Source organism: Carcharhinus amblyrhynchos, chromosome 4 (assembly GCF_965287045.1).
Source record: "Carcharhinus amblyrhynchos chromosome 4, sCarAmb.v2.hapA, whole genome shotgun sequence".
NCBI lineage: Eukaryota > Metazoa > Chordata > Chondrichthyes > Carcharhiniformes > Carcharhinidae > Carcharhinus > Carcharhinus amblyrhynchos.
In genome coordinates this window covers 75,954,731-75,982,723 of record NC_137327.1, presented here as the reverse complement: position 1 = coordinate 75,982,723, position 27,993 = coordinate 75,954,731, and the positions used below count along the sequence as shown (strand labels likewise).

The 27,993-nt window shown below is 41.3% G+C and overlaps 1 protein-coding gene across 1 annotated transcript in view; it reads left to right on the top strand.

Moving 5' to 3' along the window:
• The window catches only part of LOC145342123 (connector enhancer of kinase suppressor of ras 2), a 711,051-nt gene that overhangs the window by 67,803 nt on the left and 615,255 nt on the right, over window positions 1–27,993 (top strand). Inside the window, exon 2 of the mRNA XM_080187363.1 lies at window positions 13,587–13,750. Within this exon, the coding sequence (XP_080043489.1) occupies window positions 13,587–13,750 (164 nt within the window). The remainder of the gene's footprint in view (window positions 1–13,586; window positions 13,751–27,993) is intronic.

Here is a 27,993-nt window from a genome sequence, read left to right as displayed (position 1 = left end):
GTGACCCCAAATAAATCTGTGGATTTGATCCTGGTATTGTGAGACGACTTCTTTTGGAACTGACATTGTGCATTGTTGAACCACTGTATTCATCAATAAGAAACTAATAATGGCTAATCTGATGAATGAAGGTTTTATTGCACAGAATAAGAATTGTGTGGGAAAGCCCTCATTACGAGAGAACCACATATAAAGTAGTTAAATGCCATCTATTCTGTTTGTGCAATAAATGTGTGTTGGAATTACCATTTGACATCCATACATTATATAGTGTGTTGATAAGAGAAGGTAAGAAGGGCTGTGAACAAGAAAGATTTTAATGCTCCTGTTAAACACCAGGGAATTATATATTGCAACTAGTATTCTATCTTATACTCATGCTTTTTGTGGGTATCAAGGTAATCACATACTGAATCTGCCCACCAACATGAGGGGGTGATCAAACTCCAACCAGTAATTAGATTGACTGGTTTAACTACTATCCTTTTTCAGCTTTTGCCATGTTAAGTGGGATCGCCACAAAGCTGATTGATAACTCCTTTCTGTTAATGGATTTGGTGGGAGGTTTTTCATCAGGATATCCTTTCATCTGCTAATCCTTCCCATTTATCTGGGCTGTGGACCAGCATTGGCATGCACTGGCTTGCCAGCACCAGTGGTTGGGTTCTTTCATGACCAGCAAGTCCAGGAGTGGGTTTGAACCCAGAGCCTTCCAACTCAGAAGCAGATAGATGTCACGTATTCTGGAATAATATAGTTACAGGGATACCATGCTGTCTGTGTTTATGAAGCATAGTCACTGCCTGTCCACCATCAGATCTGAATTAGAGATGGTCTTACGAGAGGTGGTCTTGATATGCTGATTTGAAGGTGGTGAGCGTCAACTTAATAACTGGGATTCTTGACACTGATCACTTAATGTGCTGTTCATTGGGGTTGGTTTGATCCTTTTTATTTTTATATTGTATGATGCTAATGGAGTGTCGCAACCTGGAATTTTGTAAATGATCAAAATCTTCTTGTCTGCAATGGAATTTGAATTTATTGTTTTATTATACAGAACTTGCATTTTTATAATGCCTCAGAATGCCCTAGGAACTTTAAGGCTGATAAAAGTTTTGTGAAGTACAATCACAGTAGTAATATAGGGAAATATGACAGCCGGGTTTCATGTAGCAATTCTTATGTATCAAGTTTGATATTTAACAAGTTATTATTACATTAGTAGAGAGAAGACTTAATGCATTAATGTGGGACAAATGAACAGTCTGTTTCAATGGTAATAGAAACATAAAATGCTGGAAATACGCAGCAGGTCAGACTAACATTTCAGGTCAATGATGACCCTTCACCATCACTGTTTCAGTAACAGTAATGCTTTTGTGACCACAGGACATTGCAAGGATAATTGATAGCTTGGAAACCAAGAGGAATTCCTCTGCTCTTGCCTGGGATCCTTGTGCACGAATTACAAAACCCCAGTCTGCAGATGCAGCAGGTGATCAAGAAGGCGAATGCAACGTTGGCCTTTATAATGAGGGGGATAGAATATAAAAACAGGGAGGTCTTGCTGCAACTGTACAGGGTACTGGTGAGGCCGCAACTGGAGTACTGTGTGCAGTTTTGGTTGCCGCATTTGCGTAAGGATATATTGGCCTTGGAGGGAGTACAGAGAAGGTTCACTAGGCTGATACCGGAGATGAGGGGGTTAGCCTATGAGGAGAGATTGAATAGACTGGGTCTGTACTCGAAGGCTGAGGGGGGATCTTATAGAGACATACAAGATAATGAAGGGGATAGATAGGGTAGAGGTAGAGAGATTCTTCCCGCTTAGAAAGGATAGCAGAACTAGAGGGCACAGCCTCAAAATAGGTGGGGGGTGGTGGCAGTTTTAGATCAGAGTTGAGGAGGAACTTCTTCGCTCTAAAGGTGGTGTGTCTCTGGAATTCTCTGCCCATTGAAGTGGTGGAGGCTACCTTGTTAAATATATTTAAGTCATGGGTAGATATGGTTCTGATAGACAAGGGAATTAAGGGTTATGGGAAGAAAGCGGGAAAGTGGAACTGATCCACTTCAGATCAGCCATAATCTTGTTGAATGGCGGGGCGGGCTCGAAGGGCTAGATGGCCTACTCCTGCTCCTATTTCTTATGTTCTTATGACCGTGCCATGGGATCTTTTATGTCCCCATCAGAAGGCAGATGGAGCCTCTCATCTGACTGACGGCACTCCGACAGTGCAGCATACCCTCTGTACTGCACTGAAGTATCAGCCTGGATTGCCTAAACAACTGGGCTAGGATTTTCCAGGAGTGGTGGAAACTCTGCAGGCAGAACCTAGATGTGGAAGTCTCGCCCATTGTATTTTACAGATTCCATTTTTGCTAGAAAAAGACAGCTGGTGGGATGTTATTCATGTAACGGAAACTCAAATTCAGTTGGACCATTTGAACTGCGGAAAGGGCTTTCACCTGCAGCATGTGCATCTCAAATTGTTACAGTGGATGTAAAAGGTCTGTTGAATGTCACAAGGTGAAGATTATTTAATTCCAAGCCCTTTGAAAATAAAAAGGTTATGTCTGTCAATGAAAGTTGAAAGAAAATCAATTCAATCAGTCAAAATAACTAGGTGGCATCGTGGCACAGTGGTTAGCATTGTTGCCTCACAGCTCCAGGGATCCAGGTTCAATTCTGGCCTCCGTTTACTGTCTGTGGAGTTTGCACATTCTCCCTGTGTTTCTGTGGGTTTCCTATGGATGCTCCAGTTTCTTCCCACAGTCCAAAGATATGCAGGTTAGGTTGATTGGCCATGTTAAATTGCCCCTTAGTGTCAGGGGAGTTAGCAGGGTAAATACCAGGCGTTATGGTGATAGGACCTGGGGGTGGGATTGTTGTCAGTGCAGACTCAACGTGCCAAAAGGCATCCTTCTACACTATAGGGATATGAACTGTTCGTTGCTATTTCCCCAAAGGCTATCATTATGAATGCTTGCCTTTTCTAAGAAGTAAAATCATCTCAGCAGAATGGTATGGGTGTGGGGGAGGGATTTTAAGTTCACAATTTGATTGACTGATTAGAGAGGTCAAGAGATTAGCTGTCTTTAATTTGGGATTATGAATAGAAATTTGTGTTTAGAAGAGATTAAGTACTTGAGATTTTAAAATTTTGAATGGACTTTGAATGGGCAGCACAGTGGTTAGCACTGCTGCTTCACAGCTCCAGGGTCCTGGGTTCGATTCCTGGCTTGGGTCACTGTCTGTGGAGTTTGCACATTCTCCTTGTGTCTGCATGGGTTTCCTCCGGGTGCTCCGGTTTCCTCCCACAGACCAAAGATGTGCGGTAGGTTGATTGGTCATGCTAAAATTGCCCCTTAGTGTCCTGAGATGCGTAGTTTAGAGGGATTAGCGGGTAAATATGTTGGGATAAGGGAAAGTAGGACCTGGGTGGGATTGTGGTCGGTGCAGACTCAATAGGCCAAATAGCCTCTTTCTGCACTGTAGGGTTTCTATGATTTTATAAATAGGAGTATATTGATATAGTGACGCTTATTTCAACCTTTAGATATTTAGACCTTTACTTTGTTTCACATAGCTCCTGAGAGGATATTAGGTGGATTGGTATGGAGGATGTAAGGCCAGGCTTGGTGGGTGGGCTGTCATGAGTTGGTTTGAAGCTATGAGGGGCCAAGGGAGTAAGTGGGGGGCAGTCCATTGCCACTGGGGTGTGGAGATGGTGTGAGGTGAAAGTGTGAATGGTGAAGACCTACAATTTAACAAAAAAGTCCCAGAGAATTGAGTTTTAAATGGGATGGTGTTATCCCACACGAGTAATGTGTTAATGTCTCTGTTACATGTAGACACAGGACTGTCATGGGAACACCTATAATGCTAATATTCATAGAATCCTACATGCGGTAATCCCACATCTTTCATAAACTCTTGGCAATTTGTATTTAAAATGCCATTATTTATATTATAAGCATTGTGGATGTAGGGTGGAATCTCAAGAGCTAAACTGTGTTAATATTTATTGAAATGCTGTTGCCTCAGCAGGCTTACATGCTAAGACACTGCAGTCAAAAGAGACTTCCCACTGATTAAGCATTGTAACATTCAGTTGCTGAGCTAAATCATCTCCATGTGAATAAGTGTGTAGGCATGAACGTCAAAAACGTTCTTTTTTTATATGGTGCCTGTTTGGTATAAGAGAGTCTAAAAACACTTCAAAGAGGGATTAAAATGATGTTAAGGATGAGATGGGAAAATCAAAGAGGCTCTGAAAGCATATTTGGGAAAACTGATCCATGAACAAAGAGAAGTTGAAAAAGACAAAGTCATTTTTTGGTAAGGGTCCGAAGATTGGCGGTATGCTAGCTGAATGATAGAGAAGCAGTATGCATGGAAAGAACAAGAATCCAGAGACAAAAGGGTCATATGCGTCACTGGAAATGTATCAGGTGAGACCATGTAGGGGTCTGAGCATGAGTCAAAGGATAAAGGGGTACATAGATCCATTGAGGCAAGAATGAGGATGACTTGCATGTCGGGGAGTGAACTCAAGCTGCAGTTTTCCCTGGAGGATGGGAGGAGACCAGCAAAGATGATATTGGAGAAATCCATTTTTAAGGCAATAGAGATTTGGCACTAGGGCCATTAAGGTTGCGTTGCAAGCAATGCTTTGAAGGTGGGAAGACATAGGCTTTAATGATTAATCAGATTTGGAAGAAAATAATTGATCTTGACCAAGCACTCTTGTGAAATGCCTTGGGATGTTTCACCACACTAAAGGCACCATGTAAATGTTTTTCAGGATGTCAGCTGCTTTGTCGGTTGTTGGATGTGGGACATCTCCCCCGACAGGGTTGATTTATTTATTACCAGCTTCACTCTGTGAGAGATTCTCCTCTGCTGCCAAAAATGCCTTTTTGCTAGAATTGCCGACACTGACAGCAGATGGAATTTCTTCCACGATCTGAAATGCTAAAGATAGCCCTCTAACTCCGCATTAGGCGCAGGGAAGTCAAAAAGAGCTTTGCAGTTTTGTCTGCTGCTGTATAAATAGAAAGATCATCTGTGTAAATACGTCATTTTTCCTGTTGCTTATGAAATATTTCCAATACAATGATAGAGTCCAGTTTCTGATTGACAGGTTCCACAGATTGTATTAATGAATATAGTTAATTACGATGAGCTGCTCAAGTAATTTATGTTGCCTTTGAATATTAATGTCAATATTTTTCATTTCACTTTGTGCAACACTGCAGTTCATGAATGTGCTTGTGTGAGAATTTTCCTGCATGCATCTTAAATCCACCAACAAGAGCCAGCAAAAGCTTCCAAACAAAGCTGACTGCTCACAACTGGTGGCAGTTCAAAACAAGTAGTCACATGGGTGTTGGTGTTACATTTTCAGCAGATTCAACATCCATCACTTGCATGGGAGGAAAAACATAACTAGCTGAAACCCCTAGATGGGGTGGTGGAAATCCAAATATTGAAGATACAAAGTTAGTGATAGATTTCAAGGAGATTATGTATTGTGATTAATTTTAAGCATGTTTACACTTCAAAATTAATAGTTTTTAAAATGTTTAGGAGTGATATTCAATGACCAGACCATCACACCCAAGAGTTATGTTAACTGTCAGTTAGCATCCTTCCATCTGTGAGAAATGATTCAAATGCAGTCTCAGATCTTTGGTGAGATCAATTCCTTTGGTTGACTAAACCATTTCTGAATAGGCAAAGTCTGCCACCAGTGTCATACATGAAGTTGTCCCTTGCTGGTCATGCAGGATGACCTCTGTTGACATCATGTTTGCAGGGTTGGCATCTGCTATGCGTCTTCTGAAATCACATGCTGTCGTGGTGGTGAATTCCTGCCCACCGCGGGTGTCACCATTTGTATCAATCATTAGCTAGAGTTTCCTTGTGATTGATATTGAGGCTGTCATTCTTATTTGAACAGCATCCTTGAATCAGAGCTTTGGGTGCCTTGCTGTTCTTGACATGAGCTACCTCACTCTATAACGTATCTTTGGTGATGTGACCATCTTTCATCCTGCACATATGTTCAAGCGGATGAAGCCTTGATTCGTGCCAAATTGTCACTCGTGTCAAATGTTGCACACCCACATTCAACTCCTCTCCTGCCCCAATCCTAACTACTCTTCTTCACATCGTCATTGTTCAATCTTAGTTCACTGAGCACTCTTGCACGTAAGACACTCTCTTCCCCAACTCTTCAAGTTCAAATTGATACATTTCTCTCTCCACTCTCACTTCAACCCTGGAACCCTGCTTCCTTTCCAATCAGCTAATACTCTTCTAGTCTTTTTGTTCCAGGAAGGTGCTCTTCCTTCCCCTCTTTTCTCTCCAGACCTTCATGTGCACAGACTTTCTCCATTCCCCCTCAGTTAATGGTGACACTGTACCTCTCCCACATGCTAAAACTCTGCTTCCCATATCCCTCACCTTTCATCTTTCCCCTGGCAAAGTACCATACTTCCAGTTTCTGCCCTTCAGCGTTTATTACTATCCACTTCCCATTTGCCTGTTGCACTTATCTTCTCTTTCCCTCTCCACTTTGCTGCCAAAATTTAGTTTCTGTTTCATAGCCAGCCACTTTATACATTTTCCTCTCGTCCTCATCCATTCTGTCCCCCACTTGACAAAGCCACATGTTTACCCCAAACCATTCATTCTACTTGCCATTGTTTTCCTCCTCCTGTATTGTATCTGTCTCAGTTGGCCACTTATTCTCTCATGAGAATGGTAATGTGGCTAATGGATTAGACAATACTTGCTCCTCCTCAATGCATGTTTGCACTGCTAATGGCCCCAATTGTTGCCCCCTTTATACTGGAATTTGAAGCCTCAGTTTTGATATAACTTTATGCTGCCTGAAACCAATCTGGGACATAAGCATTGAAACAAGAGCGAGTGGAAGAATCACAGTATTTGGTGCAGGGCTTGAGGGCACTGACTGTATTCAGAAAGGCTGAAGGGCCTCAAAGTGCTGGCAGTGTGTACAACTGAAACTTAACATGTATGTTCCTGATGGTTTTAAAGTATGAAGTACTCTGTTTACATTGGCAAAGTTAGCTGGTAGCACCATGGAATGGTAGACTCTTGATGCATAATTAACTCCCATGAAGTGAATTCTTGACTTTATCTAGGGTCATTAACTCAACTTCCAGGATGTTTCAACACATCACCACCAGTCACCTGGCAACCACCTTCTGGTCACTCGTTGCACAACACATCCATTCTTGGACAGTCCCCCTCCATGCTAGTTGAGAAGGGAATAGACATTTTAGGGGGTGTATTTCCAGACCATTGGAGGCATGATTGGAAGTTGGGGAGCAGGAACATTTGCAAAATGCCTGCAAATAGGCATTCCAACAGAGCTGTCACCTCCTGCTTTTCTTGTGGAAAGCAGGGGGAATGTGTGCCGGCGACCACCTGTCTGTCAGTGGTGGGATGCCAATTTAAGGTAATTATAGAAGCAATTAGCAAGGTTTTGAATTTTGCCAGTGGCACACAGGGCCCCTCTGTGTCTGCAGCTCACCTAGTCACAGCTGGCAAAGGTGGGAGATTGGTGCAAGGAGATTCATACATTAAAGGACAAAATTAGCAACCTTCAGGACATTGCAAGTGTCTGCTTGTCACCTGTAGATGGATTTATTGGATAGTGTTGGGTTTGAGGAACTGGCTGCTGGCTGGCCTTCACCAGGATGGTACCTTTGTCTTATGCTGCACTCTTCATCTCCACTCAGCTCAGCAGCAACACAGCATTCATAACCACCTGCCTTTCCCTTCTCATGCTCCGCCCCTTGTGTGTCTTCAGGCTGTGCCTGCTGTCCCTAATCAGATAGGGCTTCTGAAGGCAGCTTCTTAATTGGCCTCTAGGAAATTCATGCTTCTGTCTTGCTACCCTCGCTGGGTTTGAAACTCAGAAATCACCTTGATATTAGATTCACAACTTGAATGAGAAAACTCAGCCCTTCATTTTCCACTTGGGCAATTCCTGACTATCAATCAAACACCTATTTTCCTCTGCCTCCAATATTTTTACAATGAGTTTTCTGCAGGGGGAGAGCTGACTGGTTGTGATTTAACCCAAGGGTCACCACACCTCAGACAACGGACAAGGTTGAGAGACAGGAGCCTTAATGAATAACCTCATCCAGTATGAGATGGTGTGTCTGACTCCAGCTGCACCCCAGACAACCTCTGAGAGGCTGCCTACATTTGGCTGATGGCCAGAGTTGCTCATAACCTTCAATTCCTGCCAACTCCTGAAACATCCTGGCGACCTGGTAACCCATGTTCAGCCAGTGTGTCAGGAGAAAGTGTAGCGGTGAGAAAAAGCCTACCCCTGTGAAACAGCTCCCTGAATGCATGGTGACCTTTACCTTTGAGAACAGGAGGGTGGAAATTCCAGCTTTTGGGTGTAATGGATGCTCCAGATCTTGGGAAACTGGAGTGAATATCCATTAGTCCATGAACACTTAAGGGGAGTGCAGGGTGTGAGGGCAGAGATGGAAAACACCAGGAAAGAAGGGATGAGACATGATTGAGAAGAAATGCAGAATAATTCAACCGAACGTGTCTTGGACCATTTCTGACTATCAAGTCCTTTTCCCAAGTCATTTGACTTATTTCCTTGAAATTTGCTTCTGGACTCTATTTGCTGATGGAATGCCCTTCAGTAAAATGGTGCATCTGATTAAGTCTAGAATTTCCAATCATACATGATTGACTGACTGTGAATGGTATGCTGTCTTATGGATATTTTCTCACACTGCCAATTATTGTTCATGCCCCTCTCTCCTTATGATCTGAGAATGGGCTATAGAATTTAATTTGTCAGAAAATGGTTTTTCTTGTTTTAACTGTTTTGGCAAAGACATGAGATTGACAGAAACTGGATGTTCAGTTAAATGATGAGAATTTTTGAAAGCTTCTTGGGGAAAACACTCATCACCTTTGGGATTGCAAACATTTTAATTAATTATTCACAAATGTGTTAACAATGTTGTCAGTGCATTGAATTTCTTGCTAATAAGAAAATACATTTTCAGTTTTTCATCAGTGGATTCAGAAGTTTTGACGATCGTTTTCACGACTGTTGATAGTAACAAAAACTATCATTGTGAACAGTTATGCTGGCTATAAATCTGAGACCAATACATGAGAACAGTACTTGATCAAAAATGTTCCTGACCCTTACATTTCAGTGCTTAATCAAAACATTACTGTGATAACCCACACAAGGTCCATAGAGAATTACTAATAAATCTCCCTGTGGGGCTCATAAAAACATAAGAGCTACGAGTAGGCCATGTGGTTCCTTGAGCCTGCTCTGCCATTTGATAAGATCATGGTTAACCTTTTTGTGGATTCAGCTCCACTTACCCGCCCGCTCACCATAACCCTTAGTTCCTTTACTGTTCAAAAATTTATCTATCCTTGCCTGAAAAACAGTCAATGAGGTAGCCTCAACTGCTTCACTGGGCAGCAAATTCCACAGGTTCACAACCCTTTGGGTGAAGAAGTTCTTCCTCAACTCAGTCTTAAATCTATCTCCCCTTATTTCAAGGCTATGCCTCCCAGTTCTAGTTTCATCCACCAGTGGAAACAACTTCCCTGTTTCTATCTTATCTACTCCCTTCCTAATTTTACATGTATGAGTTTCCCTGGTAATAGCCAGTGGCCTGCCCAGCTGGAATTGATTACCTGAGTGTTATGAGTCAGGTTAGAAACACTAAAGTGTTTTATTAAGCCCACTTGAATCTTAAGTTTTGCATTTTGAATTTGACCAGGATAAGCATGAAATGTTTCTCTTCAGGTATAATTCAAGTGACCCATCAGGGAGCTCTTATCAAAGAGTCTATTTAAGAATATAGTTGACATGTATGGTAATAAAATTAGCAAGTACTTATATCAATTACAGACAAGAAACAGAACAACCATGAAAACGTACAACTCTTCACAAAGATGTCTACAATTTTCCAATCAAAACCAATCCCATAGACAAAAGACCCATTTCACAGGTTTAACACAGCATAGACTACTGCTCATGTGATCCTGGAATCCAGTTCCCTGGATTGAATGCTGATTTCAAATTATCTTGAAAACTCAGCAGCCTGTAGTCGTATCAGCTCCCCAAAACACCAAGGCATAGATTAATTACTGCAGCATGGCAACAAGCCTTTCTTTCAGGTAATTGGTAAAATTTTCAAAGCAAATAGAAGCAAGCTGGAAAAGAAATCTCTTTCTCTCTCTAAGTGCTAAGCTTACCTCTAACAGTGTAGCCAGAACAAAACTAAAAACTTTGTCACCTGACTTGCAGTTTTTATTTTCTCCTTCCAACAATGACATCACCTAAGACTGTGACCATGATTTTAAAAAGTCTTAAAAATACACTAACATCACACTGAGCCTTTGAAAAAGCAGGCCCAGGCTTGGGCCTGTTTTGCTATAGTCTCAGACAATGCGTAGAATAACTTCAGGAAGGTTATTCTACCCACTGCCTCTGTGTGATTATTCTGACAGCAATTGAAAACGAATCGCATTGCTCTAACCTCTCGAATGGTTTGTGCAGATTGGAAGGTTGCAAATGTCACTTCACTATTTAAGAAGGGGAGAAGAGAGAAAATTGGGAACTACAGATCTTTTAGCCTTACATCAGTAGTAGAGAATTGCTAGAATTGATTCTAAAGAATGTGATAAATGGACACTTTGGATAATAATTACCTAATTGGACTACATGGATTTATGAATGCTCGATAATTTTTGACGAAACTGTTGGAGTTTTTTTGAGGATATTATTAACACAGTTGATAAAGGGGAGTTGGATTTTCGGAAGATTTTTTTGTCAGATTTCTAAATACCAATTATGTAAATAGATGTGAGGATGGTGTTGGAAAAAGGCATTGTTGAAGATCAGCTATGAGTGAATTGAATGCTGGAGCAGGTTCAATGATCTTAATGGCTTGCTCCAGCTCCATAGTTTCTTTGTATCAGATCTCTTATTAACTATAATTTACAACCCCAATTTCATTTTGGTAAATCTATGGCTCATATCCTTTCTGCAATGAAATGCTCACAACTGTCTCCAGCACTCCATTGCTTTCCAAATGAAACTGAATATTCATTTCTTCAAGGTTCCCACTGTTCAATGCCACACTGATCTTTCACTTCTCAAGTGCCAACTATCTCCATTGTGAGTGACCCATCACCCTCAGTTACTCATAATCCAATTCCCTCAAAACCAGATATCACTGATTTCCTCTGTAGGTATGTTTATACCCCCAAAATGTTCATTTTCCTTAAACAACAACTTCAGTTATCATTACTTAATGTTCTGTCTGTAAGCCTCAACACCTCATTGCCCCCACACTTGGTATTACTTTTATTACTCTTTGGCACATCATCATTGCTCTACCTGCCCATAATCCCATTAAGTTTTCCTAAACCTTCTTAATTTCAGTATTTTCTACTTTCATAATCTACTTTCTGCTCCCACAAATGCTTGCTTTCCATGCTGTTTAACTTAATTTACACTTTGAATATTGAAGTTGGCACAAAGACAGGCACTTATTGACAATCTCTAATTATAAGAAAGTATTAGTGAGCTTTCTTGAACTGCTGCAGTCCACGTGGCAAAAGTGCCCCCATAGTGGCATTAAATTGGGAGTTTCAGGGTTTTGACTGAGCAACAAGACCAGGATATTGTGTGACTTGAAGTGGGAGCTTGAAATTGATGGGGTTCCCAACATGCCTGCTGCTTTTATTGTTCCAGGTGATGGAGGTTCTGAGTTTGGGAGGTCATGCTGGAGAGGTCTTAGCAACTTGCTGCAGTGGATTCTGTAGATGATGTGCACTGCAGCCAAGGTACACTGCTGGTGGAGGGAGCAGTTACTTAAGACATTGGTGGTGATCCAAAAGAAAGCTTTTCTTGGATGTTGTTGTGATTTTTGTATTTTGTTGCAGATACGGGGAGATAGAGTTTTCAATCTGAGTTAGAGAGGCTTTGGGGAGTAAGTCCACTCACCTCTGAACATCTAACCCTCATCATCTGAAGAAGCCATGGCAACTGTGATTGGTCCAGTTGAGGTTCAGATGAATTGAGTCCGTATCCCCATATCCATAACAGGTATTCACAGATTTAGCCTCTGATCTCCAAACAGCAACCTGCCTACTTCTTCACATAACACCATGTCATCTAACATCCTGTGAGCCGACATGAACTTGAAGATATGTGCCCATATTGCCATTGATTTCAACAATACCAATAACAGAAAACATTCTTGAAATCACAATGCTTTGTTGCACTGCTTCCACTTTCCCACTGTGAGCCAGTGGTTCTTGATAAAATTTACTCTTGCCAGACTATCCACTTCAAATTTATCTCGATAGATGAATGGGAGGCTAGAGATAACTTAAAGTTGTGATCCCTCAATTAAGTACGACAAATGGAGAATGGTTAACTGTCAGAACATAATTAGAAAGTGCTTGCATCTGGTCATACCTCAGGTGGCAAGAGTCAGAAATGGTTCTTCCAAAAGAGGTGGAGGCCTCTGCGCGTGGTATTTCAGAATAAGCATGGGAACACATTGTGTTTTGAACGGTTTGTTTCATCACATTGGTATAAAAAGTAAACTGTTCATACTGTTGTGTTTAGAGTTTCATGCCAGAATATCAGATTATAACCAGCATCTGTCATTGCCCTGTTGGAAGGGGACTTGGCAACAAAGAATTGAGGACGCCAGGTAGTTAGCACCTCTGATTCTTCCTGTGAATACTTTTTCAGGATTCACTTGTAATACTGTGAAATGTTTGTTAGAAAGCATACAGTTAGGTTCTGCCATGCCAACAGAAATTAATTACACATTTGTGGACTTCAGAGTCAATGATGAACAATTATTTCGTTTGGAGGAATTCTGTCTTAGTGGTAGCATTCCTATTTTTGGACTAAAAGCCAGAACTCTGTGGCCAAGGAAGGAATGTTCATAATGTAGTTCAATGGGTTGATAAAAATGGGTTGATGGTGGGGCAATCTTTCCCCCACCATCCCCCAAAGGGAAAACCATTGGATGGGATTTTTCACGCCTCCACCCCCCAAAAGAAATTAGCATATTTTGGACATACTTATATTTGAAATAGTTAGCTTGCTAATATTTACTTGATAATTAAGCGTGGTGTCAAATAATGTAAGATGAGTAGCCCGATTCAGACCACAGTACAGAATGTTCATTATCAGAACAGCATCATGGGCCAGAATTGGATTGTGATAAATAATTGCAGTTTCTTGGAATGAATCCAATTCAAGTCATATCTTGGTAATAACCTTTTAAGAACCAGAATGCACACCCTGAAGTAATGGTAAATGTGGATTCAGTAGTGATTTTCAAAGAATTGGATGTTAATTTGTATGACCATGGGGAAAGAAAAAGGGAGTTGGACTAATTTCAGAAAGGTGGCATGGGCACAGTGGGCAGAATGAACTATTCCGGTGCTGGATGATCCTATGATGATCAAGGCGGTATTCATGTTCTTTTTGTTTCAATGTTGTATACAGGGCTCGATGACTGTCTTCAGCAATATATAAAGAACTTTGAAAGGGAAAAGATCAATGGAGATCAACTTTTACACATTACACATCAAGAGCTTGAGGAGTTAGGTGTCACACGCATTGGTCATCAGGAACTTATTTTGGAAGCAGTTGACCTGCTGTGTGCATTGGTAAGTTCTAGTTCCAGTTTTTGTTTTGCCTTTTTCTGCTATTAAGCAGTGAAGACTGCAGTTGGCATTTGGACATGATGTTATGCAGCAAATGCAATTAACTATTATTTCATCACTTCCTGTGGCCATTTATATTGTCATTTTACTTTTTGATTTTATAGTAAAAATATATTATTTATTAATTGGAGTGCTTGTTGAGGCTTACTGGTACCATATACCTTAAAATCATCAGCAATGAACCTCACAATTTCTGACTTCCTGGGCATGGCAACCAAAAGACCCAACTCTTTGCAGCATGTCTTAAAGAGGTGAGAATGTTACCACTTAGTTACAGTTTACACCGATTTGAAGACAGACACATGATAGATGCAGCATATATTATCAGGAATTATCGGGTGACATTTTAGCCTCAATCTTCACCAGAGTGCATAGGACCTGGTAGTGGGCAACAAAACATGCAAAGCTGAGGATGTGAAGGCCCTATCAATCAACACAGGGTGTTGTTTAAGTAAAGGTCTACAGAGTCCAGCCTGACATTTGGCCAATTTGACCTAACCAGTAGATAAGTCAACATTTGGTGGAAGGACAGCCTCTAGCTACCCAATGCAATTGGAGATGGATTGGGATGAGAGGAAAATTCTCTTGACGAGGATTGGATGAGTTGTAGCCTCTTGGCAGGAATTGGAAGATGGACAGGTCTCATGTCAGGGTTTGGGATGAAGTGAAGTCTCTTGGCAGGCATTGGCAGAGAGAGACAGGAAAGAGGGTATCCTGGTGCATGGGAGGTTCAAGACTTCTGGTGAGGCCTAGAGAAGCGCACCTACTCCTCTTGCCCTCACGAATATTTTAACATTTTGTGCTGGGTCTCTCCTCGTTCCGGACAGGTTCGTCGGATGGCAAAATAAACAATGGCATGGACTCTGCTCAGACTTTCAATCAAAATTATAAATCTCTATGATAACATTAGGCAAGATCTGCACATTTAATGTGAATCTGCTTCTCTCCTGTGGTTATGTTCCTGAAAAGATCAAATTAATAGCAGGACCTGGCACAGAACCAGCTGGCTCACAAATGTTATGTGATTTGCCCTACTCTTACTGGCTCTCCTGTCTGGTTTTCACCAGTCAGGAGGCAGTTAAAATCAGAGTCTTTGTTACCACTGAAATTTTTTTTTGAATCAGCATTTTTCTCTTGCCAATAGCCCACTTTCAACTGAGCATTTACCTCATTGGTTGAGGGACATAGCTGAGTAAAATTTGTTAACCTACATAAATGGTGACTGCACATCCAAGTAATTCCTTGTATCCTTGGTATGTTTGAAGATGTGGGAAGGCATTATATAATTGCAGCTTTTTTTGGGCACACCAATTAAAAATTTATTTAATTAGATTCTAATAGGAAGTAATGACATGGTTCAGTAAAGATTGTTGTTCAGCAAGAGAGGAAAGTAAATTAGTTTAATTTCAGCTTCTGGTAGTACTGCTTCTTTAAGCTAGCGAAAGCGACATGATTTGGTCATCAATCTCATAGTTTATGTGCATTTTGTTATTACAGCTAATGTGTATTGTGTAAGACAGTGATTCTATATTAAATAGATTCTGTAATTACTGAATACCTTCAGCCAATCGACATTCGATCCTTAACATGGCAGTCATTTATCGTAGCAACTGCAGCCTAAGTTCATTGAATTACTGCAGTGCAGATCCAGTGGATGTAGGGCAAGAATGAAATAACAGCATAATTCATGTCTCAAGCTCTAATATATATGATAATGTAAAATAATTACAAAGTCCAGATCTGTATTAAACTTACCCAGAGGCAGTCAACACATTTTTTAAGCTAAAATAGCATAATATTTAGCTTTGTGAGGGGAAAAAGGTACTTCTGTGCATATTATTCTCAATTAAAGTTTTCTGACAGTGCATTGCTGCTTGTTATCCAAACCTGTTATAAATAATTTTGATAATTTAAAAATAAATAACCTGGTTTATATAATTATATCAAATTATGGTACTCAAGATTTGCGCGTCATTATTAAAGGAGGGCTTTACAAAGTCGCCTGAAATCCAAGATAATGCAACATTTTTCTTGTCTGTTTAACATTATTGCGCATGTTTAGAGAGCTTTGTCTGTTTTAAATCTTTGATTGCACCTCTGCTGCTGGGTGTTCCATATTTAATTTGAACAGACAGTGGAAATCAGAGTCAATCCTCTGCCAAAACATGGAAAAGTTTAATAAGTTCCCAGTAGGTTTTCGAAACACCTGGGTGCTTTAGAGATATGAGGCAGAATTTTGCACCCAGAGTGCTGGCTAAGGTGAGAAAACTGGAGTAAGGGTCTGCAGCTACAAAGCCGAGTTTTCTGTCCAGGTTTACTGGCATCTGTGTGCACAGAAAATTTGGGGGCGTGGTTTCTGCCATCGCACTGGTGAGCCGGATTTTGATCCACTTTTTAAAAGGTGTCCCAATGTGTGCTGAAAGAAATACATTCCCATCCCCTCCCCCACGGATATGGGGAACCATCCCACCCCATGGATGCGAGGAAATTCTCTCCCCTCACACACACACATCGGGGCAAACCCCCGCACATACATAGTAAGGGATCCCTAGGGGGCCTGTCAAGGGGCACTGCCCAGGCATGTCCCCCTCTCTCTAGGGGCTTCATTTACCTGTGTGCCCCCAGTAAGTTTCCCTTCATGTTTTGCAGAAGCAGTAGTGAACCTCGCCAAAGTGAAGTGACGGAGGGTGGGTGGGATCACAATGTGAGATCACACTGCTGCAATTCTCATTTAACCAGTAATGCTAGACTTTTCACCTGCATCACCATTTTAGGTCATGGCCAATGCTGGCAGAAACTCCCCACCCCCTCACCCCAGTGGTTTTCCATGTACCCTATAGCACACTTGATATGAAGCTCAAATTGTATGAAGGTAACTGCTAAAAGTGACAACTCAACTTCCATGGATGTAAGGTGGTTAATTGGGATCTGACTGCTGAACTGGTGCTTTTTGCATCATGTGCATTTGAAATTTGCAAAGGCATTAAATGTTAGTAAACTGAACCTTGTGTAAATGTGACAGTTAAGAAATGCTCCAGTTGCTGGTGCTGCCAACTCTGAAGCAACCTTGACTCTTGAATGTAGCATTCTATAAATGTAGCACAGCATTTTGGAACAGTGCTATAGTTTTGTTGTTCCGGAGATTTTTAATGTTTGCCCCTTGTGAATTCATGTGATCTTGACTACAATCTCAAAAACATGGGGAAAATCTTTGATGGATGGACAGACATTCAAAAGCTGGTCATAATGATTATGAAACCTTTTTTTGAGAGAGAGAGCTGACTGGTGATGATTTAACTTAAGTGTCACCAAATGTCAGGAAAGGAGTGAGGTTGAGAAGGTGGGGCCTTCATGAATAACCTCAGCCGGTATGGGAACTGAACCCACAACATTGGCCTCAGTCTGAATCACAAACTAGCCATCTAGCCAACTGAGCCAACCAACCCCCATACGAGGTAGTGTAATGGGATATTTTAATGTTTTATTGTGCGTGTGTGCTGCACAGAAAGATTCTGTGAAATTAAAGCTACTGGTGACATGGTAATCCTACAAGATTTGTCTTTGATTATTTTAACTTTGGCATTATCTTTGTTTTCAATTGTTTGATGTTTTTGTTAAAATGGTGGACCAAGAAATGTTGTACATTCATATTAAATAATTTCACAATTATGGTTGTTTATGATTCATTTTGCTTGTGCCTCAACTTTGTCACCATTCTGAGAACAGACTCTGAAGTTCTGTGAATGGGTGTTAAATATTAATGTTGGCGTTTGCAGGTAACCATATAAGCCCTTCAGACACAGGAGCAGAGAAGATTGACTGGTCTGAAATACTAACCCTCACTTAAATATCCATCCAATCCTTCCTTAAATTTTCTCATACTCTGTCTGTTCAATGAATTCATCTCCAGTGTAAAGCCGTTTGCTCTAAAACTGTTGGTGCATCTTTTGTTCTTCTAAGCTTGAGATTTTTTACTGATAATAGAGCTTGTGATGACCTTTAACATATCAGGCTTTGATTTAGCTATTCCATTACTTTTGTTAGAGACTAGTATTAATAATTACAGCAAATTTAATATTTAGTTTTACACAATTATATTTTTATTATTTTTTATATTGCATTATTTTGGATATGGGAAACAAAGACATTGCCCTGAGAAGGTGGTGGTGAATTGCCGCCTTGATCTCCAACAGTGATTATGCTCTGATGGTGATGGTGTACTTGGTCATAACTAAATTCTGTTTGCATTTTAATGTATTGTAAATAAGATATCCTGATGCTTGTGTATAATGATCTTTGTATGATAAATGGTGAATCTTATGTTGATTCTCAGTCAATTCCATGAAATTCTAATGTTCTTTTGTCACTTTGCAATACTGAAAGTTCTTTCCCTCCTCACCCTGCAAATTTCCTCCATTTAAGAGGAATTTGATTTGTGCATTTGAAGTATTCTTCCAATAACATCAGTAACAATAATTTACATCCTTTGGAGAGGATGCTTTACATAGTTTAGGTTTTTTAAAAAAAATTTCTCCATCCTGAAAGTGACAAAGCCAATGATTCATAGAATCCCTACAGTGCAGAAAGAGGCTGTCTGACCTATCGAGTCTGTACCAACCACAATCCCTCCCAAGCCCTATTCTCGTAACTTCAAATATTTACCCTGTTAATCTCCCTGACTGGTCAATTTAGCATGATCAATCAACCTAACCCACACCTCTTTGGACTGTGGGAGGAAACTGAAGCACCCGCAGGAAACCCATACAGACACGTGGAGAATGTCTGTGTGCAGTTCACACAATGACCTGAGGCTGGAATTGAACCCGGGTCCCTGGTGCTGTGAGGCAGCAGTGCCAACCACTGTGCCACCGTGCCGCCCCAATGCTCAGAATGGATCAGGCAAGCAGAAACCCATTCCTTGCTTGCTCCAAAAACCAAATTAAAAATGCAATTGATTCCAATTCATGGTTGCCAGAAGAGACAGACAAAATTCAAGCTGACAAGATGAGGCATTGCATCCCATCTTAAGCTTGATCTTAATCAAAAGAACGAGAAGCGATGGAGGGGCCTGAAGCAATGCTCATGACTGCTATAGTGTTAATATTGCTGAAGACAAAAGCAATGCTATTATAGTGTCGGTCACATTCATTCAGCATCTGTATGACATTACCTCTTCCACCCTAAATGTGCAGACCATGGAATAATTTGAATAACTAGATGATACAAAATCTTAGATATTGGCCTTTTATCCCTGAGTTCAAATCTTAGTGTGGAGATGCCGGCGTTGGACTGGGGTAAACACAGTAAGAAGCCTGACAACACCAGGTTTAAGTCCAACTGATTTATTTGATAGTAAACTCACAAGCTTTCAAGGTTTCCCTCTTCGTCAGGTGAATGGAGAGCCACTTTAAGACTTGAATAGCAAGTCAGGTGTAAAGATTCGCATTCTAATCAGTAATTTGTCAACTGTGTGTGCTGTTATATGCACTGTCTAAGGCCAGAACTCTCCATTCACCTGACGAAGAGGGGAACCTTGAAAGCTTGTGAGTTTACTATCAAATAAATTGGTTGGACTTAAACCTGGTGTTGTCAGACTTCTTACTGGGTTCAAATCTTAGCAGAGAAATAGGATGAGACTCGTTTTCTTTACTGCTGGCCGAAAGGACGTGTGAAATAATTTTGAGCTTGCAGAACGTGCCTGCCTAAATTAGCATTGTTGCTCAGGAAATAAATGCCACAGTAGGGGGTGCTCTTGAGGTCAGGGCTGAGCATATCATTGATGGATAGTAACAGAAACTTTACTCTTTACTAGTTTTTGCTGCAGCTGACAAGGGCTTGCCTGGCATTGACACTTGAATGCCTGAAATCTCCCTCAGTAACATCCTTCACCTTGAGCGTAAAAATAAGCACAAATGATCATTACCAGTAATATAAGTCATGAATCGGAGATTAAACAATCATCTGTATAGTTCAAAGAATATTGAATATCTGTCAGCGAGTTCAAAGTAACAATTTAGTGGCATGGCTCTTCAGACTTTCTAAAAAGATGTGATGATGTCATCAGGACTATTTGCTTGAATTACTGCCATTAACTGTCAGTCACCTGTTAACACAATCGTGTTACGTGTAGGTTAAAAACAGCCATCGGTTGAATTTTGTCTAATGCTGAGCAGATCAGTTAGATGAATTTTAGGCTCTTTGGAATGATTTTGTGGCTGTATTGTTACACACAATCTTTTTGACCCCATTAAGTTTCTGTTCTCCCAGGTTTGTATCTTTGCCTGGGGAATTGCAGCTACAACCATCCATCATTTTATTTCTCTCTCTCTCTCTCTCTGTCTCTGTCTCTCTCTCTCTCTCTCCCTCTCTCCCCCCCCCCCCCCCCCACCCCCCAATCTAATAGTGTCCTCTCCCTCAACACGTTGCCACCCACACCTGTGATTCAACTAGTAGGACTCTTTGCTCTGAACCAGAAAGTTGTGGGTTCAAGTCTTAATGCACGAATGAATTACTACAATATTTAGGATGACACTGCCGATAACACTACGGGGTTGGTGCTATACTGCATGAGATATTAAACCAAAGCCCTGTCTGTTCTTTGCAGTTTATGTAAAATCTCCTGGCATTGCTTCAAAGAAGAGCTGGGAATTTCCCCACCTCTCACCGTTCCCCACACTTGAACAATACTTATTCCTCTACCAACAACACAACGAACCTCATGTTTTTGATCATTCATAGAATTAATTCAGTGCAGAAGGTGGCCATTTGGCCCAACACACTTGCACCAGCTCTTGCAATGAGCGGCCAACCTTTTGTCATTCCCCCATCTTCTGCCCAAACTCAGCATTTCTTTTTGAATCCCTTGATTAAATCTGCCTTCATCTCACTTGGGCAATGCATTAAACACTGCAGATCTTAAACACTTGCCGCATGAAAATGTTTTGCCAATTTTTGTCTATTACTTGAAATCTGTGCCTTCTTGTTCTCAATCCTTTTTGGGAGTGGGAACATTTTCTCCCTTCTACTCTGTCCAGACCCCTCATGATTTTGAATACTTCGATCTGATCTGCTCTCAACCTTCTTCAAGGAAAGTAGTCCCAGCTTCTCCAGTCTCTTTGTAACTGAATTTCCTCATCCCTGAGAATATTTTCTGCACTCTCTCCAATGGCAACACATTTTTCCTGAAGTATGATGCGCAGAATTGGACACAGTGTTCCAACTGCATTCAGTTAGTTTCTTATGCAAGTTCAATGTAACCTGTTTGCTCTATGCCCCTCATAATAATACTGATGATACTTCATCCTTTATTAACCACTGTCAATTGTCCTGCTGCCTTCAATGAACTATGCAGTTATACACCTAGGTGATGACGAACAAGAGAACAGCCATAACAAATGATCACATCGGCAGTAGCAATAACAACATCAACAAGAACACCACCAGCAGCCAACACAATACTGCCTTCTCTGCAGCCATATACCACCTCACAGGGCAGAAGGGATGGGTGCAGAGCTCCACCTGGAAGGGGGTGGTACTTCAGCACAGGGCTGACAGACAGATGATCAACTTCCTAAAAATGACAGAGCAACAGTATATTAGGAGGCTGAGGCTTTCATGCAACATGTGCAGCCCCATTGGAGAAGACTTCCTTCTGAATGGACAGGTGGGGCATGCATAGCCAGTGGCCATCAAGTTCACCACAGTTCTGAAATTCTTTATCTCTAGATACTTCCAGGGATTTAGAACATAAGAACTCGGAGCACAAGTAGGCCATCTGGCCTCTCGAACCAGCTCTGCCATTCAATAAGATCATGGCTGATCTTTTCATGGACTCAGCTCCACTGACCTGCCCGCTCCCCATAACCCTTAATTCTTTTACTATTCAAAAATTTATCTTTGTCTTAAAAACATTCAATGAGGTAGCCTCAACTGCTTCACTGCGCAAGGAATTCCACAGATTCACTGCCCTTTGTGTGAAGAAGTTCCTCCTCAATTTAGTCCTAAATCTGCTCCCCCTTATTTTGAGGCCATGCCCTCTAGCTCTAGTTTCACCTGCCAATGGAAATAACTTCCCTGCTTCTGTCTTATCTTTCCCTTCATAATCTTATATATTTCTATAAGATCTCTCCTCATTCTTCTGAATTCCATTGAGCATAGTCCCAGTCTACTCCAGTCTTTCCTCAGAAGTGAATCCTCAGGCCCAGAATCAACCTAGTGAATCTTCTTTGCACCCTCTCAGATGGCAGTATATCCTTTCTCAAGTAAAGAGACCAAAACTATACACGGTACTCCAGGTGTGGCCTCACCAGCACCTTATACAGCTGCAACATAACCTCACTATTTTTAAACTCCATCCCTCTAGCAATGAAGGACAAAATTCCATTTGCCTTCTTCATTAACTGCTGCACCTGCAAATCAATTCCTTGTGATGCTTGCACAAGGACACCCAGGTCCCTCTGCACATCAGTATGCTGCAATTTTTTACCATTTAAAGAATAGTCTATTTTGCTGTTATTCCTACCAAAATGGATGACCTCACATTTACCAACATTGTACTCTATCTGCCAGACCCTTGCCCACTCAGACTATCTATATCTCTTTGCAGACTTCCAGTATCCTCTGCATACTTTGCTCTCCCACTCATCTTAGTGTCATCTGCGAATTTTGACACACTACAGTTGATCCCCAACTCCAAATTGTCTATGTAAATTGTAAACAATTGCAGTCCCAACATTGATCCCTGAAGCACACCACTAGTCACTGATCACCAACCAGAAAAACAACCATTTATCTCCACTCTTTGCTTTCTGTTAGTTAACCAATCCTCTATCCATGCTAATACATTACTCGTAACATCGTGCACCTTTATCTTATGTAGCAGTCTTTAGTGCAGCATCTTGTCAAGTGCCTTCTGGAAATCCAGACACACACATCCACAGGTTCCCATTGTCCACTGCACATGTAATGTTCTCAAAGAATTCCACCAAATTAGTCAAACATGACTTTCCCTTAATGAACTCATGCTGCGTCTTACCAGTGGGACAATTTATATCCAAATGTCTCGCTAGTTTTTCCTTGATGATAGATTCAAGCATTTTCCCTACTACAGAAGTTAAGCTAATTGGCCTACAGTTACCTGCCTTTTGTCTACCTCCTTTTTTAAACAGTGGCGTCACATTTGCTGTTTTCCAATCTATAGGAACCACCTTAGAGTCCAGTGAACTTTGGTAAATTACCACTAGTGCATTTGCTAATTCATTCACCATCTCTTTTCATACTCTGGGATGCATTCCATCAGGACCAGGAGAGTTGTCCACCTTTAGCCCCATTAACTTGCCCAACACTACCTCTTTTGTGATAATAGTTTAGGTCCACAGGTCTTCCTGTCATCAATTTTTGGCATATTGTTTGTGTCTTCCACTGTGAAGACTGACAAAATACTTGTTCAATGCCTAGTCATTTTCTCATTTCCAGTTATTACACCCCCCTTCTCATCCTCTAAAGGACCAATGTTTACTTTAGCCAGTCTTTCATGTTATATATTTGTAGAAACCTGTGCTATCTGTTTTTATATTCTGAGCTAGTTTACTCTCATCACCCATCTTAATTTTCTTTATAGCTTTTCTCGTGGCTTTCTGTTGACCTTTAAAGATTTCCCAATCCTCTAGTTCCCACTAATCTTTGCCACTTTGTACGCATTTGCTTTCAATTTGATACCCTCCTTTATTTCCTTAGGTATCCATGGCTGATTATCTCTTTTTCACAGTCCTTCCTTATCACTGATATATAAGTTTGCTGAGCACTGTGAAAGATCGCTTCGAAAGTACTCCACTGTTCCTCAATTGTCCTACCATAAAGTTTTTGCTCCCGGTCTACCTTAGCCAGTGCCTCCCTCATCCCTTTGTAGTCTCCTTTGTTTAAGCACAAGACACTGGTATAGGATTTCACCTTTGCATGCTCCATCTATATTCTAATTTTGACCATATTGTGATTGCGTCTTCCAAGAGGATTCTTATGGCAAGACCATTAATTATTCCTGTCTCATTGCACGGGACCAGATCTAGGATAGCTTGCAGCCTCGTAGGTTCTATTACATACTGTTCAAGGAAGCTATCGCGGATACATTCTATGAACTCCTCTTCAAGGCTGCCTTGACCTGACCTGGTTTGACATGTAGATCAAAATCCCCCATGATAATCGCTGTACCAGTTTTACATACATGAGTTATTTCTTTGTTTATTTCTCACCCCACCATGGTGTCATTATTTGGTGGCCTATAGACTACACGTATCAGTGAGCTTTTCTCCTTAGTATTTCTAATTTCCACCCAAATGAATTCAACCTTTTTTTCCCATCGAACCTGTATCATTTCTCACTACCGCCTTGATGTCATCCTTAAATATCAGGGCAACACCACCTCCCTTACTTTCCTGTCAGTCCCTCCGAACAGTCTGATATCCCTGAATATTCAACTTCCAGGCGTGACCATCTTGCAACCATGTCTCTGTAATGTGTACCAAATCATACTCGTTCGCAATGATTTGTGCTGTCAACTCATTTACCTTGTTTCGAATGCTATGAGCATTTAGATAAAATGCCCATATGCTAGTTTTTGAACCTTCTTTTTGAATTCTAACGCTTCCATTATTAGCATCTCCTGAGTTCTCCTTCCTTTTAACTTTTTTCCTGATTTTTGATGTGGTTCGAACCATCTCCTCATATTTTGTCCTTGCTCCCTCCTTCTCAGACTCCTTACATAGGTTCTTTGTCAAAGGAATTATTAGTTTAAACCTTCCCCACCCGCTCTCGGACCCTCCCTCAGGACATCGGTCCCAGTCCTGCCGAGGTGTAACCTGTCCAATTTATACATTCCACCTCCCCCAGAACTGATCCCAACGCCCTAGGAATCTGAAACCCTTCCTCCTGCCACCATCTCTTCAGCCATGTATTTATCCAATATACCCTGTCATTTCAATCCTGACAGGGCACCGAAAGTAATCCTGAGATCACTACCTTTTGAAGTCTGATTCCTTAACTTTCTTCCGAACTCCCTTTATTCTGCTTTTAGGACTTCATCCTGTTTTTTATCTGTCGTTTGTACCAACATGTACTATGACCACTGGCTGTTTCCTCCTTACAATTGAATCCCCTATAACTATTGCACTGGCGCACTTTTTACTTTTCCTTTCTGCATCAGAACCAACCTCGGTGCAATGAGTTTGGCCGCTGCTGCTTTCCCTAGAGAGGTCATTCCCCTCAACAGTATCCAAAACCGTATATCTGTTTTGCAGGGGAATGGCCACAGGAGATTCCTGCACTACCTGCCTATCTCTCTCGCTCTGTCTGGTGGTCACTCATTCCCTTCCCGTCTGCCGAGTCTAAGCCTGCAGTGTGACCATTTCTCTATGTATGCTATCCATGATACTCTCTGACTCGTGGATGCTTCAGTGTCTCCAGCTGCTGGTCCAGCTCTGAAACTCGAGCTTCCAGGAGCTATAGCTGGAGACACTTCCTGCATACAAGCTGACCCGGGGACTGGAACTGTGCCCGGCGTGCCGCTTGGAGCTCTCCTGTCATGTCTTACCCCCTTAAACTTTTGAAAGACATTTTGTTTCAGATTATATCAGATTTTCTAGGGCCCTTCTTTCCTGCTTCTTGTTACTATGGAATATAACCTTTTCAAACTATAAACCACAAATTCCACAGAAACACTATTGTACTGTGCTACAACAACAACTACACTGCCAAGAGCAAAAGGAAAAAATAACACTTACTTACCAATCAGCACTCTCCCTTGTAGTCTCTGCTGCCTGTTTCACTTAACTCCGTGTTTTCACCCAACTCCAAAAGCAGTCTTCACAGTGAGACAGACTCACCATACTGTCAGGGCAGCACTGTGCGGCCTCTTTTTATAGGCACAACTTACAAAACCCTAGAACTGATTTTAACTAGTTGTTCAATCAACTAGCCAAGTTCAGTTGAGAGCTGACTGAGCTGATTCCTGTTGCAGGAGTGCACTAAATGCAGCTTTTAACTTCCCAAAAAAGAAGTAATTTAGTTCACCCTGAAAGCAAGTTTAATGACTAATTACCCCCCACTGTTCACCCAACTACCGTAGCCAGCAGCACGGTAGCACTGTGGTTAGCACTACTGCTTCACTGCTTCAGGGACCTGGGTTTGATTCCCGGCTCGGGTCACTGCCTGGGTGGAGTTTGCATATTCTCCTCGTGTTTGTGTGGGTTTCCTCCAGGTGCTCCAGTTTCCCCCCAAGGTCCAAAGATGTGCGGGTTAGGTTGATTGGCCTTGCTAAAATCGCCCGTTAATGTCCTGAGAAGGGTAGGTTAGAGAGATTAGCAGGTAAAATATGTGGGGATATGGGGTAGGGCCTGGATGGAATTGTGGTCAGTGCAGACTCAAAGGGCCTCTTTCTGAACTGTAGGGTTCTTTGATTCTGTGAACTCCAAAAGCACTCCCCTCAGTCAGGCAGCACTCACTGTGCAGTCATTTCCTTGTGATAGTTGCAGGATTTCACAAACAGTGGACCGTATACATGTTTCCTTGGTGACTGATGCCACCTTTACCAAGGCTACCACTTGTGTCCACTTTAGCACTGGAGAAACCAGTTTATCACAAGCAGGTACGAATGAACACCATTTATTCCCCCATTGTGCAGTATGGCTTCTAAATTTGAATAGTTTACGCAGGGAATAGAAGTCATGATCATTGGGATCACATGATTCAAACTGAGTTTACATAACAAATCTTATTACTCCAAGAACCAGACAAAGACAAGGCAGTCTGGAGACTAATAGAAAGAAGTAATGTAACCAGTCAATCCTGGCAATGAGAGAAGGGTGAATTTGCCTTCACCTGCAAGGATTTTTCTCAACAGAAGCTCAGTCATGAATGACTCCACCTGGAATCAAGAGATGTTCAGCTCCCATTAATTTCAACAGAACCATGGAAGAGAAACAACGTTGCATATTAAAAGGGACTGATTCAAACACATGACTTTTTGTACTACTTGTTATTCCGTTAAACCTGGGTATATAATACATGTGTAGAATTCATCTTTCCCTGTGTGCGTTATGTATGTGTGTTTGAGGGAGTGAATGTTTTTGTTGCATTTACATTTTGGGGTGTTTGAATAAACCTTACCTTTTCTTCTGATTGAAAGTAGCAGAAAGCCTGTCTTGTGATTATTATTGAAGGTCACAACACCAAAGGGTTATAAAATACATACTCTAAAATACAACATAAATATTATAGGAATTGCTCTCTGCTCTCTCCTCTCTCCTAAAGTTCCCAAAGGAATTTGTGGGCTCAGATACACGAGACAATGAAGGCATTGAAGCAAGATATTGCCAATCCTTGAAGTGCGGTGGGAAGTGACGCCATGACCCACATGTAAACCAACTGTCTGAAGATTACAGAGTAAACTACTAAGTGATAAGTCATAAAATGGACTTCTGACAAAAATAGAAGAGATTACCTTGAATATTTGTCCCATGGCAATAGATCGTTGCACAAATGATTAGAGTAAGCCTTCCAGAAATAAGGTGTATAAACAAACTCTTGGGTGGGGAAATCATTTTGGAGAGAAGAGAGTTTATCGAGTTGGATCACTGCTGGCTCTGGCAAAATCTTGGTTAGCTTGAGAAGATTTTAGACAGAGGAGAGCTTTTCAAAATGACACATGGTGGCATGGTTTAATACTTTAGAGTTAAGCTCCAAGAATATTGAACAAAACTGAAGGAACTGTCATTTCTTGGCATGGAGATCAGCTTCATCCATCCACTTGTTCGTTGTGAGGAAGCTACCACTGGTGTCATGAAGAACTGCATCCTCTACTTCTCATCCGTTTGACTGAACAGGGGCCAGAAAATAGTTCTCATCTATCATGCTTCATACGTCTTACCTGACTATTTAGATCATGACCGTGTATGTTGGTTAATCTGTGACTCCCAAACTGTAAACCTCACAGAGGTCAGTCAGATTAGATCACTTGTTTTGCAGCAGTGGCTGGATTTTACTTTTATCTGGTGTGTGACCTTTGGAAGGTTTTCATGTATGTCCATGCAAAATATCCTTGAGGTTGCCATAATGGCAAACTTTTCCCTCAGGTTTTCAAATCTCCACACACAATGAGTGAGTGGTTTCTTCAAGAGAAAAGCTCCTGTGAGAAC